Source organism: Barbatula barbatula (genome assembly GCF_947034865.1).
Source record: "Barbatula barbatula genome assembly, chromosome: 9".
Lineage (NCBI taxonomy): Eukaryota > Metazoa > Chordata > Actinopteri > Cypriniformes > Nemacheilidae > Barbatula > Barbatula barbatula.
The window spans coordinates 9,224,090-9,244,510 of NC_136772.1; the positions used below are offsets into that span (position 1 = coordinate 9,224,090).

General features: G+C 38.7%; 1 protein-coding gene across 1 annotated transcript in view; it reads left to right on the top strand.

Annotated features, from left to right (window-relative positions):
* Positions 1–20,421, top strand: part of il1rapl1a (interleukin 1 receptor accessory protein-like 1a) — a 68,182-nt gene that overhangs the window by 29,676 nt on the left and 18,085 nt on the right. Inside the window, exons 4-6 of the mRNA XM_079463520.1 lie at positions 3,216–3,402; positions 3,552–3,705; positions 16,427–16,501. Of these exons, the coding sequence (XP_079319646.1) occupies positions 3,216–3,402; positions 3,552–3,705; positions 16,427–16,501 (416 nt within the window). The remainder of the gene's footprint in view (positions 1–3,215; positions 3,403–3,551; positions 3,706–16,426; positions 16,502–20,421) is intronic.

Genomic DNA, 20,421 nt, shown 5'->3' on the forward strand with positions numbered 1-20,421 from the left:
GTGGGAACTGCTGTTACAATGCATTTTATATTTAGCAAAAATGTATTTAGAATAAAAAGGCTTTTTTTAAATGAAAATGTTTAAAGGAAAATGTTTTAGGCCACATAATACTGTACACACCGTTGTTACGGCATCTGCCAGCAGAGGCTTACTGACAAAGATAACCAACAAAAACCCTCAAGAATCAATTGTGGGGCTTTTGTAACCCTTCATGTGAAGTGCCCAGAGTTACTGCCTGTAGAGCGTTTCAAATCTGTCACTTAAGAGATTTCATTTGAGTTATGAGAAGCCTGCCTATGAAGGCAGTAGAAGGCAAAGAAAGCAGAGTCATTTCTGGAACGGAGTTATTAAAATCAGTTTTTTGGGTTAGCAACAGGATACAGAGCTGTTGTTGTTTTTATTCTAGCTTTGAAATGATTAAACTGCAAACATTCGTTTTTAGCATCTTGGTGGTATGGTATAACAGATATTTTTATTATCTTCAAGGCTTTGTGAAGAGATAAAACAAGCTCATGCTGACATACGCAGATCTGGAAATAATGACGGTGTAAAAACATAAATGATCCTAACCGAGGTTTAAAACATTTGCCATATACTGTAGCTAATAGGGCAAAGAGAGAAAGGTATTTTTTTGCAGTTTGTTTATGCATTTTACTAAAGGTAAGTGCATTGCAGGTTGCCGCCCCAAGCACTCTGTAACCATGGTAACCTGGTAGGAGGTGTGAGGTCATTACCTTGAAAAGGTCAAATTTCGACAAATCTTATCAGCAGCTATTAAACTCAAAGCCTTTGGACAAAGCAAAAACTCTATACTCCTTAAAATTGAGATACATTATTGTGAATGTGTGTATTGCATTGCATTAGTATTACAGAGTGTGTATGTTTGCCTGTATATTTCTTATATAGTGTATTTTATTTACATATACAGTATATTTTGTAGAATTGTTTGACAATAATATACTTAAAGAACCTGACTTTTTGTATGTACATTGAATGGAGTTCATTGAGTAGACGCCTGATGCTTGGCGCTCTAGTGATAGGGGAGGAGCCATGAATGCTCAGACGCTCCATAGCGTCATCGATCCCCTGTTTTAGCTCTGACCAAAAACTCCTGAACAGAGAATTGGTCAAAAACTGTTTAACGGTTTAACTCCTCGTCTCAGTACTAAATAAATCTGAGTCTTTATAATGTTTGTCAGCAATAAATGTTTTAACATCAATAACGTGTTTAGAAACAATTCTCAGAATTCTCTTTACCCGGATTAAGTATAAACCAAGAAGTATTCATTTTTTTAACTTATGTTATTTTATTTGAGTTTTCGAAGTATAATCTTTTTTTAAATATATATAAGGGGCTTTTTGGCCTTTCATTTGAAAGGGCCGTAGAGAACAGACTAGAATAGAGACAGGGGACCGGCAAAGAATGCTTGAGCTGGAAATCAAACTCAGGTCGGGCCGCAAGTGCACTGGCACTATATGTCCTCACACTAGCCACAGGGCTATTGGCACCGACTCAAAGTATAATCTTGACGTGTAGATAAAATAAAATATCACTTACAATAAGGATACAGAAAATATATTTTTTAAATTAACCAGGTGTGCATGTGCCACCAAAAAGAGAAAGCAAGAAAATGACACAATTGTGGCACAAGTTCAAAGAAGATCGTTGGTGAAAAAGTGTTTAAAAATAAGAGCTGTGATGCTGTGTTCTCTAGGCATCCTGTCTTTGTTATCTTGGCCAATAAAGTGTAATTTTGGCACCTGGAACTCCTTGTCTCAAAATACTTCTTTTTAAAAACAAAGAGACTTTCCACAGTAGTCACTGTGTAGAGTTTTTTACATCTACGGCTAAAATAACGTAAACAGAGAAGAAACGATTTACTGTCACATTTTCTTAAAAATAACATATATTTGGGCTGTTACTGGCACAAAAAACATAATTGGACCTTAGTAAAGTTCTATAGTGGTTTCTCATGTGGTGTAAAGCAGTGCTGTAGTACTTGAGTCCCGACTTCAGATGCTTTTCTGTAGTCTCAGACTTGTCTTGGACTCATTGGTATCTACCCTCGGACTAGGTCATTGGACTCGCCAAATGTTCTAGTTGGTCTTGAGTTGATTTTTTTCTCCCTCCAAAAAACCTATTGATGAAGCGTATATGTTTGCTTTAGTTGGACTCTTTCCTTTTGGAGTAGATTACTTTTTGTGATGGGTGTCAATCTGTAAAACAATGATAAATAATACTAAATTAAGTTGATGACTGATTTGATTGTTCTGGTTCACAACGCTAAGATACTGTGCCAAGTTTTCCTGACATTGGTGAGAATCATCAAACTAATTCAGATAAACAAATGAACTGCAATGCATGCTGAGAGTCATGAATGTGTTTTGTACTATGATGTTAACCAGTATGCCTTGCTGCATGAAGCTTTCTTTTGTTGATGTTTTGTGTGTGTGTATTATCTGTCAATTCAAAGACGTATAATGAGCCATACCACTGCTTTAATCTCACACTGTACTAGTATCAGACAATACTCATAAATCAATAACACAATGCACTCATGAGCAATTATTTAGGTAACTGCACAAAGACTACAATCATTATCACCTGATCCCAATGGATCTTTGTTTTCATTGCTCCAACAGTTGTATTTTAGCACACTGTTATAACAGACAATGAAAACCTAACGCTTTAAACACAAGAATCAAGAGCTCAACTGAGGCAAATACTGATCACAATAATGATGGTATGTTGAAACTTCGAAGTTTTTTCAACATTAATTGTGGATGCAAAAGGGATTTTGATTCAATGCTGTTAACACTGACAAGTCAACAAGCTGAGAATGGGAACATTTTCCATTGGCAGCCCAGAATGTTACAGTACAATAGAAAGACAAAAAATCTGAAGTTGCACTTTAGCATTATGTGACTGAAAATTGCTATACCTAAGTCAATTAAATTACCTAATTTGATTCGGATTTTGATCATTAAAAATAAAGTATTTGGTCTTGAAGAGACCGTTTAATTTGAATTCGGTCTTGACTTGGACACGGACGGACTCGAACCTCTTTGAACCTCTTTTGACATCTTGACTCGGTCTCGAGTAGTCCTGGTCTTGGACTTGTCTTGGACTCGACAAAGGTGGACTTGACTACAGCCCTGGTTTAAAGACTCTGTGAGATGCAGAGCGCAGTTAATTCTCTGTCTTTATGTTACAGGAATTCCACATTTTGTATGAAGGTGTCTATGACCCTGTTGGTTGCTGATAATGACACAGCAGGTTGTTATAACTCAAAACTGCGCTACAGTGAGAAAGCAGAACTGGGCAAGAGTAAAGACATCTCCTGTCCTGATATCCAGGATTATATTCAGCCTGGAGAAAAAATGAAGATAACGTGGTACAAGGTACAGCGAGATACAGTGTGTTTTCAGTATAAAAAAATACATAAGTTTGAGAAGGCGTTTATGTTCAGTATAATGCATCTCTTTCCCCCTCTCTCTCTCTCTCTCTCTCTCTCTCTCTCTATCTATCTATCTCTCTCTTTGTGGTGCAGGAATGCAATGTGCAGCATTGGAGGAGCAGCGTGTTACAGTCTGCGGACATGCTGTCCATACAGGAAGTGAGAGAGGATGATATCGGCAACTACACCTGTGAGCTTGTTTTTGGAGGGTTCCAGGTGCGACGGACGACATACCTGGGCGTGACAGGTAAATGCATTGTGCGGACTATACTGTATGTGCAAATATACATCATTATGAGTGAGAACAGTTCCTTTAATGGTCTTTGTTGCAGGAAGTTTGTATATTTTAAATAAAGAATATTGGTAACAGTTTATAATTTTGGACATTAAAGCATTTCAATATGATTATGATTTACAGTATTTAGGTTCATATTTATATGTACTATTTTTCGTTGTCAATTTATGATTATTTTAATACTAAATACAAAAAGATTAATTTATACAACCTGAAATGTACAAAAATGTGTAAGTACGTGTAGACATTTCCATAATGCTTAATTACTAAATGCTGTAACATTGACCTTGTAGTTCATTTCTACAAAAGGTCCAATTTCTTGCTTCTGTTGAACTACACAAGATTCAGGGTTATCATGAAACTGTTATGAAGAGGAGTGCTGTTTCCTGTCATGCCTTAGCAACCGCATCCATTCACCTCGGCATCTTAACGATGAATTTTGCGGAGGCAAGCGCCACCCACATTTCTTTTAGAAAATATGAACATCTAGTTACTTGTGCAATTGTTTCTGGTGGCAATGACATTCCACATTCCACAACTTAAATATAAAGTTTATTAAACAAACAAAAGTGATATTTAAACACCCCATGAAGGTCATTCCCATGTTAAATGCAGTGATGAAGTGCTTCATTATAGCACAGCCATGAATGGCTTTTATTTTATTCGTGGCCTTTTTAGTTGAGAGAGAACGTGTGAGAAAGTTATAGGATTTTCTCGCCTTCTTGTGAGCACAACAGCTTATGAATTGTGTGCATGTGCTCACATTTGACCTCCATTACTGCTTTCTACACAAAACACACACTCACAGATTGAGAAAGAGATAGAGAATGACATTTATACAGACACCAAACCAAGCTGTCAGCAGAAAGGTCTTTTCATCAATATTTTTAGATTCTGACATCTCTGTCTACATTTAAACAAAATGTTATTGGCCCCTTGTGGGTTTGACCCCTTCGGCATCTGTGCAAGGTCAATAAAACAACACCTACAGTTGAAACGAGGTCAAACATTATTCTTTTTTTTCATTCCTGAACCCTCATTTTGTTGAAACCTATTAAAAACCCTGCACTGCTCCTCCAGCACTCATTTAAAGTTTATTTTAGGACTGCATTACGCTCTCAGGGACGATTTCCCAGATTGAAGTTGTAGTCCAGGACTCCAAATGATTCTCAATGGAAAACCACCATTAACAGCACAATTTAGTCCATAGCTCAATTTAACCCATGCCCAGCAAACAGAGTTTTCATGTTACGAGACTTCTAGCAGTTACAGGAGAATCATAACAGCATACCTCAATTTGTTTTGAGCTGGTTACAGTCGTACGTCTCTATAATTGCTACAAAAACCTGCCTCGGCGGTACATCTCTGCGGCGGGTTATCTGGTGGAACCGCCTGTACGCCTGAGGGAGGAAGTTAGCGGAAAAACACAGAATCATTTTCTTGTTTTTGAGTGCTTACAGACAGTCTATTACTGCAGACATGGTTTTCGACAACAAAGATTGGAGCAGTAGGTTTTTTGTGCTTGCGAGTGTGCATGCATGTCTGAAAATCTGAAGCGTGAAGCTGACCTACAAAAAAAGACGACCGATGATGTGAATCTGAACTATTGTACATCCTCTCTCGAGGCAGAAGGCCAAAAATGTGTGGTTAAACAGTTAATCATGCGCATTTTGCGCACGCTTACACGCGAAGAGAGAAAAGATGAGCGAGGGCCAGCAGTGAAGACAGACTGCGAGTGTATGAGTGTGTGTAGTCGGGTGTGAAGTCTACATATCGGTGATAAAGCTGATTCTAGTATTAATAGGACAAAGAAATGGTTCAGGCAGCTTTGGTCAGTGAATAGTTGCTTTTGAGCACAGGGTTGCATGCTGTTGTATATCTACAGGCCACAGGCGCACCATGATGCAACCGTCCGCACACACAGCTGACCTGCCTGGTGCCCTTGTGATCATTCAGTGATTCATCACACTTTGCTTAAATTCATAAAAATACAGATTGTGCTATAAAGAGAGCAAAAAAAGGATAAACAGCTGTAGGTTTTAATGGGAAAAATGGCAACAGAGAGAATGGGATCGTTAGAAATGGTTGAGGTGTTTTTTGTTAGAAGGAACACTTAATGGAACACTTAATGGAAAAAAATATATTTTGAATGTCACTTCATTATGTTTGAGGCCATCACACACTGTGGGGGAAATGTCTCTGAAATTGGTGGCCTGTGAGGATATAAATAGTTTCTAAACACGAAATAAAATATATAAATAAGCTTAATAGGACTAGGTATTATAATCCCACTATTTCAGCAGAGTTTAATTGCCCAATAGGAATTTTTCCACGCCTTATGTAGGACAGGGGGAGCAGTCAAGAATATGAATAGAGGATAGGGGGTCCGATGTTTCGCTGGGTTCGTCGGGTAGGCATCCTCTTGTGTTTGGGAGATCTATAATTATAGAAATACATAGCATATTTATTCTTATCTCTCCTTGCTATTATCAGAGAAACATCTCATGGGTTCTGATTCAGATCCCACTTTCATCACATCCATTATCCTGGGTGAAAGATGCCTTTTGGTGAGGTATGGTTCCCAACAATGCGACACATCCTCACTCGTGCCTCAGCCTCCTTGGGTGTTTCGGCCCTCTATCACAAGACAAGGGAGGCCCTCTGCAGGTTGATCAGACCTGGGTGTGTTTTGCCTCGTTACATGGTCATCTGGCAGCCCATGCTGTTTCCATCCACCACAGCCAGTGGTTTCTTCTTTCCGCACCACTGGCAAGTTCTTGTTTATCCTTCACTGGACCTGTCCTCTGAACCCCACTTCCTGTGTCAATTAGCTCATCCCAACACTTGCTTTGCTGGTAGCTCGGTGGCATCACACCTCAATGCAACCATACGATTCGACCCTTTGGCTAAGGCTGCTCTAGCCCCACTGGCACCGTTTATGCATGCTCAGTGCCCCCGGTTTCGTATGGCATAACATTACAACACATTAATAAAACCTCAACGCAACCATACAAGCCACCCCGTTGGCTAAGGCTGTTCTAGCCCCACTGGCACTGTTAATGCATGCTCAATGCCCCGATTTCTTTTTGGCGTACCATTACAACACCATTTTATTACGTGGTTATTTGGCAGCCCATATCGTGTCATTCCATTTCAACCACAGGCAGTGGCTGCTTCTCTTAGCAACAGTGGCAAGTTCCTTGACTACCAACCGTTGGGCCTGTCCTCTGATCCCCACTTGCTTAAGCAGCTTTGTATTGGAATTGGAAACAAAGCCTCTGCAGCCCACTTCCACAACGAGCACTTTCGCTGTCCATCCCGGATCTTCAGCCTCCGCTGCCAAGTTGGCATACCCGAGATTCTTTCTTTCAAATGCTTCGTTAATGGCCTCTTCCCGTACAGTCAACTCAACTATGATAACTGTCCTACTGCAGCTCTTATGTGGGTGTGGATGATCCCAAACCAAATCCCCCTCTGCCATATTGAACTTGACCCACGATGTCTCAACAGTATCTTAGAAAATCTTTTTTGGAGAAACTGGTCAATAGTTAAGTTTTTTACCTTGGGGATCAATATGCCTCCTGCCCTTCTCGAGGCCATTGATATCACCTGCTTTTTCCATGCCAAAGCCATTAATCTCCAAAGGTACCTCAATACTCCAGGGTCTTTTTTGTAGAGCATGTACTGTATACTGTTGGGTCCAGGAGCTTATATCGCCTTGTAGTGCCTCTTAGTCAATTCCTTTCCTCTTCTGTGGCCTTCTTCCTCTGTTTCCTCGGGCTCCTTCTTTCTCTCACAAGTCTGTCAATCTCTTTTTGTCTCCTGGACTTAGGTCGGCCCGTCGTCTCCTTCTGGCTTTTCACTTCAAATATCTCCACCCCATAGGTGTAGATGATCCCCCCTCTTCTCCAGTTTTCTTTCGACATCTCCTTTTTGGCCTGCTAAAAGCTGGACGAGATCCGAGTCAATGGTTGCCCACTCTTTATTGCAGGATTTAGCCCAATGTACCTGAGGTCTTCTTCCATCCATTTTTCTTTCTACTGCTTGATGGGTAGTCTCCGGGTTACTGAGTGCTGTAAAGTTTGTGCCTGGTTGGGCTTTGTCATCGTTATGATACCCTGTGGGCTGTGGTGCTGGTCCCGTCACTGGGCTTCACCCGACTTTGCCCTACCTCTTGTGAAGTATTGTTCAATGCGAGGCCCCTCACTAAGCTCTATTAGGCACTACTTCCTGCCCTGAGGGATTTCAATATCTTTCTCTTATGTTACCTTTGTCCAGCCGCAAATTTATTTCTGTAGTTTCTGTCCTGTTGTTCCGACTTCTGCTGTGCTGATAACCTGGAGAGCCCCCACTCTCGCAGATTCCAGGGGTATTCTTCCTCTTGTGTTTTTCGTAGCCATAGATGGGTGGACCCATTACACTTTATAGTAACGGATCCTGCCGACATGGGTAGCTAGCTCATGTCTGCCCCGATGGGGTCTATTCCCTCCTGCCAACAGTCTCTCCAGGCTGTCACCAGGTCTTTCCCTGGTTGTTAGCTGCCATTTCACAGCAGTCACTGGTTTTAACCAGATTGTTCAGATTATTTTGATAGGACTAGGTGTTATAATCCCACTATTTCAGACCAGTTTAATTGCCCAATAGGACATTTCCCACGCCTTATGCATGACAAGGGGATCAAGAACATGTCGGGTAGGCATCCTCTGTGTTTGGGGGATCTATGATTTAAAAAAACACATAGCATATTTATACTAACCTTTTCTTGCTATTATCAGAGAGATATATCTGACAACATTATAATTTTTTATTTAAAGAAATGTATCTGAAGCATTTTATATGCACACGTTAATCTCTTGTGGTCTTTGGTTTATCCGAAATTTCCACCAAACAGAATTATTCATAATTTAGTTTATTCATTACTTTCTGTTTTTCTCTGGGGCTTTGAGCATGTCTTTTAAACACAGGTTGTGTAAATTGCCGTTTTTACATGTTTAAGTTGATATCGTGTTTCAGTAGATTGAACGCTCTGAGCAGCAGTGTCTTTTAAATTACCGAAATCAAGATGGCTTTAATATCTCAATTGATTTTTTTTAAGCAGCAGCGAGTTTAAATGAAGAGGAAGAATTTTACTTGCATCTGCTTCTCGCGTTTTCCTCCCTGAGAAGACTTCAGTGATCGCACATGTATTTCCTTGATTTAGAGTTTTCGATGAAAACATTGTTACAATTTGGAATGACCAGCATTTCTCTTGTATTTTAATATAAACTTCAATTACACTTAAAAACATTTTTCATCCAGTTCTACCAAGAACAAATTATCTAAGCTATGCGCAACTATAAGCTATTAGTATGTCAACCATTTTTGTGTGTGTGTTTGTCTATGGAACAGAGAACTCAAGTATCTTAAGCTACCAAGGACCTCTAAGCAATAATATTTTCCTTTGGGTTATTTTTAAATGAATACTGACAGGACCCTAAAAATCAATTTTTTAGGTGTCTGGCTGCTGGCTATAGAGCTGTGTGTTAGTTCGTTGACGTTGTTCTTGCTGGCAAACAGTTTCCAAAAGTAGCTTGTGTTTCCTATTGCTATTTTAGTACAGACAATGTGGTTTCCATGGACACTTGCGTGGTGTCCATGCCAACGGCAGGTTTGGAGCAGTGTAAGCGTGTAATCGCGTGTGCCCAGTAGGGACGTTCAGTGGAGTGTTCCGGGGACAATGCCAACCATTCTTTACCTCTCCCACCTGTACCCACCTGTGCCCTTCCCTCTAAATTGCCATGGCAACGATTAGTAGGGCAGTTGCTCAGGCTCACTCCAGTCAACCATGTGCAGAAAGGATTATGGGTAGTGTAGACCGGTAAGGAAGCGCTGCTAAGTGACAGGGTAGGTATTAAGTGGTTACAAGATGATGCGTGGGTAAGAATGTGTTTTGTTTGTGTTTATCCATTGATCTTCATGTTGATTGGAGCCGTGTGGTTTTAAATCCCCCATGATACACTGGGGCTGTGATCTCACATAGTTTACACATGCTCCTAACACTTTGCATCTGTTGAGTCTAATCAGGACACGATAAGTGTGTGTGTGTGTGTGTGTGTGTGTGTACGCCTAATCAGTGGAGAGTTAGGTAATCATATTTCATTAAGGATTAATTACAGATGCTGCTAAGTGAGAGGGCGACAACTTAAAGGGATAGTTTATCAATTATTCCATCACTCACCCTCATGTCATTTCAAACCTGTATGACTTTCTTTTTTCTGCAGAACAGAAAAGAATATATTTTGAAGAACCTTAGAAAACCATACAACATTGCCCCCATTGACTTCCCTTGTGGACACAAAGCCACTAAAACATTTCTTTTGTGTTTCACAGAATAAAAAATAATAGGTTGTGGACGACATAAGGGTAAATAGGAAACATTTGCGACATTTACATGGAAACATCGTATTGAATTTGTTCAGATTGTGCCATCTGAATGTAGTGTTTACATGAAAGGTGAACTGATTTATGTGCATGTTTATATGACAAGTTTCACATACGATTCAATCTGCTGACATCTGCACACTCGCCTAAATGCCCACTACGCACATTATGTGTATATTTCTTTAGTAAACGGCACAAAAAGAAACACAGTAGCAGTTTTTTAAGGTCATTGTCTCGTGCACAAGCACATCCGATTAGGTTTAACCATGGTAAAACCATGGCAAAACTACCAAGACCCACCAAAGCATCTTCAGGCAAACAATAATTAGAATATATGTTTAATAACAGTGTATACCGAACTTTAGAACTAATACAATGCAGATTGATATCAGTATTATCGGTAAACATAGACGGCTATGATGATATTTACAAAAGGGCTAGTCAAACAATGTTATAAGCACTGATGTGTTTATTTTATATCGCAGACACCAGCATAACAATGTACAGTTCATAAATGCAAAATAATGTATACATATCAATGAAGCATGGTTGTTTTACACAGCGATTTACCATGGTAAAACCAGTAAATCCTTCCAAAGCACATAACATAACTAGATATAAAATAAATGTTTGGTACTACAAATACAAATTACATTTTATGATTAAATATTTTTGTATGTATGTACATTTGCAAATGTATCATGTTTTACAAAGAAACTGTTAAAAACTCACTCCAGGAAAACAGTTGACATTTTAAATGCGTAAAAATATTAATATGTTCCTTGACAAACATATGTAAATTTGTACTGCTTTGTCAGATTTATACCCTTTTGAAAAAAACAACATATGCTGGGTTAGGTATGTTTGGATGCTAGTTTGCTGGTTCAAGATGATCATGTGCTCACCATCTTAAACCAGCTCAGGACCAGTTTAAACCAGCTAAGGACTAGCACATGACAAGCTTAAACCATCATCAAAACATACCTAACCCAGCATATACTGTTTTTTTCAACAGGGTAGTAACAGCTGCTTGTTCCGTGCATCAGTCTGTGAGACTCAGTGATGTCTTTGTCCAAAACTTTCTACTTCGGTTTTTAATCTAATCAAGTGTTTACATGTCCCATCAAGCAGATTACAAACGGCATAAACCACTCTTTACAATCCGACTAAAATTTTAATCGGTTTGGGCATTTGTTTTCCGATTGACGTGTTTATATGGAGCACTTTCATTCGGATTGGATTTTTAATCGGATTACATTGGTCCATGTAAACGTAGCTAATAATGACAGAATTTTTTTATTTTGGGGTCAATCTATTAACTCTGTCTCAAGAGTCAAATAACACAAATGTTTGAAGACGTTCCAGTGAGACAATGTATTTTTAACCCCACCCTTAAACTCACAGAAACCATATTTTTCTAGATATTCATTTTTCTAGATTTATTTATAAAGCCATTTTCTTTATGCTAGGTCCACAGACTTACACACACTCAAATTTATAGTTCACCCAAAAATGAAAATTCTGTCATCACTCACCCTCTTGTCATTTTCTTTAAAAATAAAAAAATCTTGTCATTTCAAACCTGTATGAGTTTCTTTCTTCTGCAGAACACAAAAGAACCGAACAGCGATGGCAACCATCAACTTACATTGGTTTTGTATCCATATAATAGAAGTGAATGGATAAGGCACTGTTTGATTACCAACGTTCTTTAAAATATAGTTTCCGTTTTGTGTAAGAAAGAAAATTCATACAGGTTTGACATGACAAGAGTGTTAATAAATGATGACATTTTGGGGTAAACTATCATTTTTAGCAATACAGTGTGAGCATCTGTGTAATATTGAGAATATACACACAGCTGAAGGGTGTCGTTCTAAGACAGAACATATCGTGAATATAGCACAGCTGTTGACCAATCAGCATCCAGAACCGCAGCTATGCATTTTATAAATGCAGATAACACACTTTATTTTTTGCATTCCACCCTAGTAGTTCTTCCCTCAGAGGCCCCTTTTATCTTGGTGTTTATTTCACAAGGACATCTGAACAAGAATAATGCACATCATGAAAATCTCTGTTATCGCCGAAAATAGAGTCAGATCTTCTGAATGCTCTACTAAAGTGGATCGGAGCCAGCGCAGTGTGCTGCAGCGCAATGAATACATTGTCGTGTCCTCCCGAGCATCAAATCTGCCCTAGTTTCGACAGCAAACCGTGCTCTCGGGCTAATGCTAGGTCATTGCTGGTAGCTTTCACAGGTTAGAGATCACGCATGGCTTATCTTGTAGTTTATGCCGCAGATTAGTAAGGCACAGGCGTGTGTGTTACAGCAGTGTGTGCACATCTTCGATGTTGGTGGAGCCGATGGACATTTAAGGTGCATGCTTTTGATTAGCTGCGCCCCTGGTTTGGGTTCATCTGTTATGGAAAAGTAGTGTTACAGTAGTCAGGGGGGCACATTAATTATTTACCCTGCACTGTGCACCGGCCCGGCTGCAAAGAGTTATGCAATACGGACTATGACAGAGAGAGATGAAGAATGCGTACATCCTAGAGAAAGTGGGTTTGCATCTGAATAATTATGCAGCCCAAATGAGATCCCAAAAGGTATTTGGACACTAAAAGGGATATTTCACCCAAAAGTGAAAATTCTGTCATCATTTATTCACCCTCTTGTCATGTCAAACCTGTATGACTTACTTCTGCAGAAGACAAAAGAAGATATTTTGAATAATGTTGGTAACCAAACAACATCGTTACCCATTGACTCGCATTGGTTTTGTGTCCACACAATAGAAGTAAACGAGTACCACCATTGTTCGGTTACCGACATTCTTCAAAATATTTTTTTAGTTTGTTCTGCAGAAGACCCAACGGCGGTCCCCATTCACTATTGTACAGACACAAACCCAATGAAACATTCTTCAAAACTTTTGTGTGCCATGAGGGTGAGTGATGACTGAATTTGAATTCCACATTCTGTTGTTGTTATTCACCCTCACGTTGTTCCACGGATATGAAACTGAAGAGTAGAACTTTAAAGAATGTTGATGCTGCTCTTTTTCTATACAATGAAAGTAATGGTGACTGAAGCTGTCATTTTATGTTTAATGTGAAAAAAGAATTTTAGGATATGGAAGAGTACACAAAAAGTCCCAGTTATTAAAACGTATCCATTGAATTACGAAATCAAAACTTTCCTTTTTTAAGAATACACTACGAAGTCAGTTTGCTTCACATTCACACAGGTGCCTTTGAAGATTGATGCTGCATTCAACTCAGAAAGTCAGATGCCACTTCAGGTTGGACTGCCAGCTCGGAAACGGGTTTGCTAACGCAGAGCCATTCATACATTTTTAGATGTGACTCAAGTGTCCAAATGCTTTTTGGGGGTACTGTACGTGCGTGTGTTTGTGGGAGACGTTGAATGTGCATGCTTACGTGTGTTTGTTGCCATGTATATGTGTCTGTGTGGGTGCGTATGTGTGAGTTGTGAACCTCAGAGGGAGCGAGTGCTATCACACCTCTCCTACTCGCAGTCTGTCAATATATCAGACTCAAACTCTGTGAACTCATCTCACACAGAAAACTACTTGATGCTTGTGTGTGTGTGTGTGCACGATAACACAGAAAAAGAGCATGGAGGAATTTAAAAGAGGAGAGATTCTAGGGTTTTTTCTCCCTCATTCCCTGCTGTGTCTAACTAGTTTCCCCACCGTGCCGGCCTGAGCTCTTCTTTATTTCTCCCCTCTTCTGCATCACACCATTCCTCCGTCACACGCATCCCTTGCTACTGAGCCAACCCACATTACCACTCCATCTCTCGCTCTTCATCTCTCTCCCTCACAGTCTTTCTCCTTTTTAGACATAGAGGCGGCAGCATCTTTATATTGAGGGTGTTTTGTCACTGCTAATGGTTTGAAGACCAGTTACATGATGCTCAGTTACGGTTATATAGTACCTTTTGAGCTCTGTAATGTTTAAAGGAAAAATGTGTTAGTCTGCGTTGTAATTGTAGACAGTATATATATTTTATTTTTTATAGCTGAGCCACTTTTACTTTAATGAGTAGCAGTTTTGTTTGAGTGTGAGCTTTTTAGCAAAAATTTTTTTTTTACCAACTTTTGATAAAATTTTCATGTTATATCAATTAGTTTGTCTGTGTTGTAATTGTAGAAAGTATATCTTAAAAAAATATATAGCTGAGCAAATTTTTTCCATTAATGTCTTTGTCCGGTTTAACACAAAGGAAGATATTTGGAAGAATGTAAGCAACTGTTAGCAAACTTCTGGGGCACCATTGACTACTATAGTGGGAAATAAAATTTGTTTTTTTCCGTTAAACACCGAAATGTTTTTTTTATGAATTTAGGAAAGCAAGTTTTTACTTTAGCAAGTTGTTTTTGGCACCATTGACTACCATTAAATTTTTTCCTAAACTCTTACCAACTCTTTCATTTCACTATGATTTATTATTGAGTTGCCTTATTCTTGCCTTATTCAGTCAATATTAAAGATATCGAGATTCAATTTTCGTAGAATGTACTTTACATTTGACAGCAAATCACAAAAAAGAAGAGAGCTGGGTTTTCACATTCGTGCTTTATATCCGTGTTGCTGTTTGCTATTAAAAATTAAGTAAAAAAGAAAATACACTCTTAAAAAAAGGTGTTTCAAAAGGTTCCTTTTGATTCCATAAAGAACCTTAAACATCTGAAGAGCTGTTTAACAAAAGGTTCTTTGAGGTAAAAGAGGTTCTTCAGATCATTAAAAGTAAGAAAGATATGGTTCTTTAAAGAACCTTTGGCTGAATGTTTCTTTGTGGAAGCAAAAATAGTTCTTCTATGGCATCGCTTTGAAAAATTTCAAGCACCTTTTTTAAGCGTGTAATGTTACTTCCAGGAGGATGATGTCATTAGAAACTCACTTTTTCAGTTGAAGGTAAAAGTGTTTGTTTTAATTAAAAAGAACAGTGGTATGAAAAATTATTTCCATTAAAACAGAATCATTCCTAAGAAATGTTTTGTTTGAATTCCTGTGATTAGTGAAATAAAAAATGATGTCTTAACCCTCACAGAAACCTCCATAAAGAAACACCTAGAACATTTCTTAATAACTTGTCAGTTCTTCGTGTTACAAGCACCCTGTGACATGGGAGCATCTGCTCGAAGCAAAAAAGCAAAAATACCCAATATATTAAACCATAAATTAACAAAAAAATGACCCACTCCATTTCTCACTGCTTGGATTAGCTTTGTAATTGTTCTCCCAGACAGCCAGCAACTTGTTTGGTGACTCATCCTCTCTCTCTATCTCTTTTCCTCTGGTTTTCTCCCGTTCTCAGCACGTCTGAGACCCAAGCTGTGTTTAAAACATGTTACGATAGATACAGTCTTGACAAGCTCATTAAAAACCCTCACATTCTACCAAAAAACTCATTGCTTAAAACAAGCATAAATCAAAGCAAACAAGTGGCACTGTGAGCATTCTTCAGTACAAGAGTGTTGTTTTCCCTTACAACCTTAACGGGCAAAAGTGTGGCATGGGTCAGCAGCGTGATGTGTATATTCCGGAAGCGTAATTCATTAATTTGCTGTTTGCTATCCGTCAGTCACCCGGAATAATCCGTCAGGAGGGGCCAGCGCGCTTTTCTCCGCCGAGTGAAAATTGGATTTTGGATGAGCGATCGCGCGGCTTAAACTTCCACCAGCTCGCTGTCTATTAAGCGCACCCCCACCGCATCACACACACGCTCGTGGCCAATCTTGTGCCACACACGCAAATATACAAATATACATACTTGAGTATTGAGACTTATTTAAAGCCAAATACAAACGCACGCATGCACACACGGTAACGCCATGCATGTTGTATTACCTTGAGCGACGTGCTCGAGGAAAGCCAACTAACAAACACAGTCAGCATAACTCACCAGAGAGAGAGAAATACACACCTCTGACTCAAAGGAAATGAGCTGGAATTTAGTGCATCATGCCCACATGGAGAGAGGAAGCTCTGGTGAGGGGGATGGGGGGATTGATGGATAGAGAAAAAAAGTCAAGAGGAGAGAAAGAACTGAAACGAGAACACTAGGGAGACCAGGACAATTCTCGCTGAGATGTTGATGGCGAGATGCTAGAGTTTACTCATCCAATCATGAGCGCGTGGGCAGCGAGGGGACCGCGTGTGTGCCTCATCAGAAGTGCTTGATGGCACTTAGTAAAAATAACGCTGTGTGTGTGTGTTTCAGCTCCTCTGACTGAAGAGCCCCCCAGGATTCTGTTCCCTTCTGAAAACAAGCTTCTCACCATGGACGTTCAGCTCGGTAAGACCGGCTTCTGTTTGTTTGTGTGTGTTTTTTCTGAATTCCATATTACCGGCTGTTTTAGAGAGCTTTGTGCAGTGTGTATGCTGGGCATAGTATGTGTATATTTTTCATGTGAATGGAATACCCCAGGTGATACATGAAAGTATGAATAACTGGAGAAAGCATAAAATTCCTGTTCATTCAAATGATGATTTCTTAGCTGGTGTGAGAAATGTATTTGAAACTTGTCTGTTTCTACTCTGGTATTTTGTATTTTGTAGTTACATAAGTCGTAAATCCTACATAAGAATCACTTTGAAGTCACAAAAAATCATCACTGATTGGCTGATGGCAGCACAGCTGTTTCCTCTTTTCTGCACAAATGAGGTTTATTATAGAATGCACCATTACAAAAAATCAACCCTGTGGGCCTTAGGAACATTATTAAACATTTTTGAACACATGAAAAAGCTGCTGCTAAACAATATATGACCTGCAGTAAATGTTACTGTACATCGGATCAAGTGCTGTCAAACGATTCATCCCGATAAATCGCATCCAGAATAAAAGTTTGTGTTTACATAATATGTGTACTGTGCATATTCAATTTGTATTTATAAACACATACACATACATGCTATATTTGAGAAAATATACGATTTAAAAAAAATTATAAATAATTTAAGCTATTGGTAAATATACATTTGTATGTGTTTATAAATACAAAATTAAAATGCCCAGTTCACAGACATAATATTATGTAAACACAAACTTTTATTCTGGATGCGATTCATCAGCCCTAAATCAGATCAAATGATGGAGATCAGTGTTATAACATGGCCTGTATCGCAAATTGCAGTCAGCTCAAATTTTGTACCGAAACTCAGACAGTGCATATAAATAAATGACACATCATTTTTCATTCTCAATTCACCAATTCCCCTCTCACGTAGTGACAATATCGTCGCAGCTTGAAACATTTATCATTTCATACCGCATACTCTTACTTTGAAAAAGAAACAGTATGCCGCATGTGGCATGTACTTGTGCAGTAGGCAGTGAGCATTCCAAACATATGTGTTTTAAGTAATTCTGTTTACATGCAGGAGACATTTTGTGACTGCTTACACAATCACACACACACAGAAAAAAACACAAATTTCAACAGATTATTCTAATCTGTTATTGAAAAGACGTCAAACTGTTACTAAAAGAAACTCATCAAGAATGCTTAAGCTCATGCCACACACTGTTATAGCTCGGCAACATTATTTCTGTGTGTGTCACCACACACACACCAACTGAGAGGAGTTCCCCTGCTAGATAGATAGCTGCTCTAGTCAGCATTATGATGCTATGTTGTTTGCGCTCTGAATAGAAGTCATTCAAATAAATGCAAATCCTCTATGCTTATTATCTGCTGTTCTCTCCAACAATAGTGGCTCCATATGGTGCAGAAATATTTGCTGGGCGCTCTGTTGGAAGTCACTGTGTGTGTTAAACCAAGCACATGCAACATGCCTTTATATACGTAGCGGATAGTGACGCTCGTCTGCGCATGTGCAACAGTCTATTAGTGTGTGTATTGAAGTGAACCGTGCGTGTGTATGCGGTGGATGGAGGCGCGTCTGTTTGTTTGGCCGAGACATTGGATGCAGGCATGTTGGAACAAGAGCAGATTGGAGCATATTGTGACATGTTCTGCCTTCAGAATGAGCAGAAAAAGAGCAGGACACCGTTCATCGACTGGAGACACACATTGACCACATGATTAGTCATTTTGAGGCGGAGATCCTGCGTGTGTGTGTCTGCATGTGTTTTGCGTGTGAGCTAATACAAGCGAGTGAAGTTGAGCTATGCTGTGTTGCAAATGTATGCTTTGTAATTATTTTTTTCAATTTCATTTCAATCTAGTGTGCTTTTAGCGTAACGCAAATGTGTAGCATAGGTGTTTGCAGCGTGATGAGTAAAAAAATAAATGGTCAGGTTGGATACAAATATTTATTTTATTAATAAAAATGCACTATTCGCAGTCAGCTCAAATCATTTATTTATTAAAAATGTCCAATGGGGTTACCGAGATAAATTGAGGCTGCGTCTTGCAAAAGTTTTCAGTTGCCAAAAAGTATAATTTGCACTGTCATGATTTATTCGGTGAAATGAACGTGCTACCAAGGGAATGTAAAACAGCATGGAAAATGTAAGTGTACATAAATTTAAACACATTTCTCAAAAGTACTATTTACAAAGTTACCGAGCGCACCTTCAACAAGTGAAATAATGTACAGAGTGCAAAACAAACATAAAGTAGCAATCAATGAATTTAACAAAAAATAACAAATCAAAGTAGTTTTAACCCTCCTGTTATGTGTTATTTTAGCAATGATTTAATTTGTGGGTTTATATTGACCCCACAAATGGTTTATGGTAAAGAAATATGGTATTATTATTAGCTTTTTTACTCCTTTAACTAGTTTATAATCTGGGGGAAAATTATTATTTTATTAATTAATAGTTTATTAATTAAGTCATTATTATATAAATGCGTTTTCTTGTTAATTTGACCCTAAATATATCAGAAGGATAAGGCAATGTCAAATGAGCAGGGAATTAAGAGAGATCAACTGATGATGAGAAAGTCACTAATCATTTAAATGAACTATTAACTATATGTACAAAAAGGGTGTCCTTTTGTTCTAGAGAGGCAGTTCATTGTTCATCTAAATGTGAAATGTGCGGCGTAAAGGTGTGGGTTGCAGGTGACATTTAATGAAAGAAATTAGACAGATGGAAATTAGCAAGAGCAATTCTGAAGGAAAGGATAGCATTAAAAAATGAACGAGGTTGTGGGAAAGGGAGGTAGAATTCTGAGCTGGTGGAGGAATTCTTAATGCTTTAAGGACTTTTCAGAGAGGAATCACTTCTGGCTGAAGACTTCCTGCAGAAATCTTATTGGACACGCGCCGATACAGACACACACACACACACAAACTTACACACACAGTTTCATAAGTATAGCAGGTAAGAAGATATTGCTGTTCTTATACTAGTTATTTCCAGCATTTTGATGCTAATGTGTAATACTATGTGATATGTATGATGCATATGGTCATTACTTGGCTATAAACATGTTTATTATGAGAGATGAGCTTTCGAAATCATTTTTCATGCTCTCGGCCGTAGATGTGGAACAGATGATATGAAAGGATTGGATGATGGCTCGATGAGTGAAGGGTGCAGAGAGAGCAAGAGCGAGAGCGAGGGAGAGGGAGAGAGAGAGAGAGAGAGAGAGAGAGAGAGAGAGAGAGAGAGAGAGAGAGAGAGCTAGATAGATAGATAGATAGATAGATAGATAGATAGATAGATAGATAGATAGATAGATAGATAGATAGATAGATAGATAGATAGATAGATAGATAGATAGATAGATAGATAGATAGATAGATAGATAGATAGATAGATAGATAGATAGATAGATAGATAGATAGATAGATAGATAGATAGATAGATAAACGAAGAAAAGAGGGGGAATCTAGAGAGATTAAATAGGAGATAAAAGGGGGGAGCTGACTCCCATTCTACATGAAAACGAAATATTGTGACCTTTCTAGTCCTGTCTCTTTGTGTCTGTGCCGTTGCCATTCAAGATGAACTAATAGAATTGCAACACATGCTGGACTGAGATCACATTTCTACATCAAATCTAAACTGTATTGAGTACATTGATCTGAATTGAACTGATGAGAGTGAGTTTGGAACAACATGAGGGAGAATAAAAGATTTTCAGAATCTTCATTTTTGGGTCAACTGTTTTTTTACTGAACCGAAAATAACAATTGAAATGTATTCACTGTATATCTTTGCTTTTCTTCCTCCACAGGAAGAGCACACAGATGGCACACACACAAACAAACGCACACACACATTAACAGAGAAGC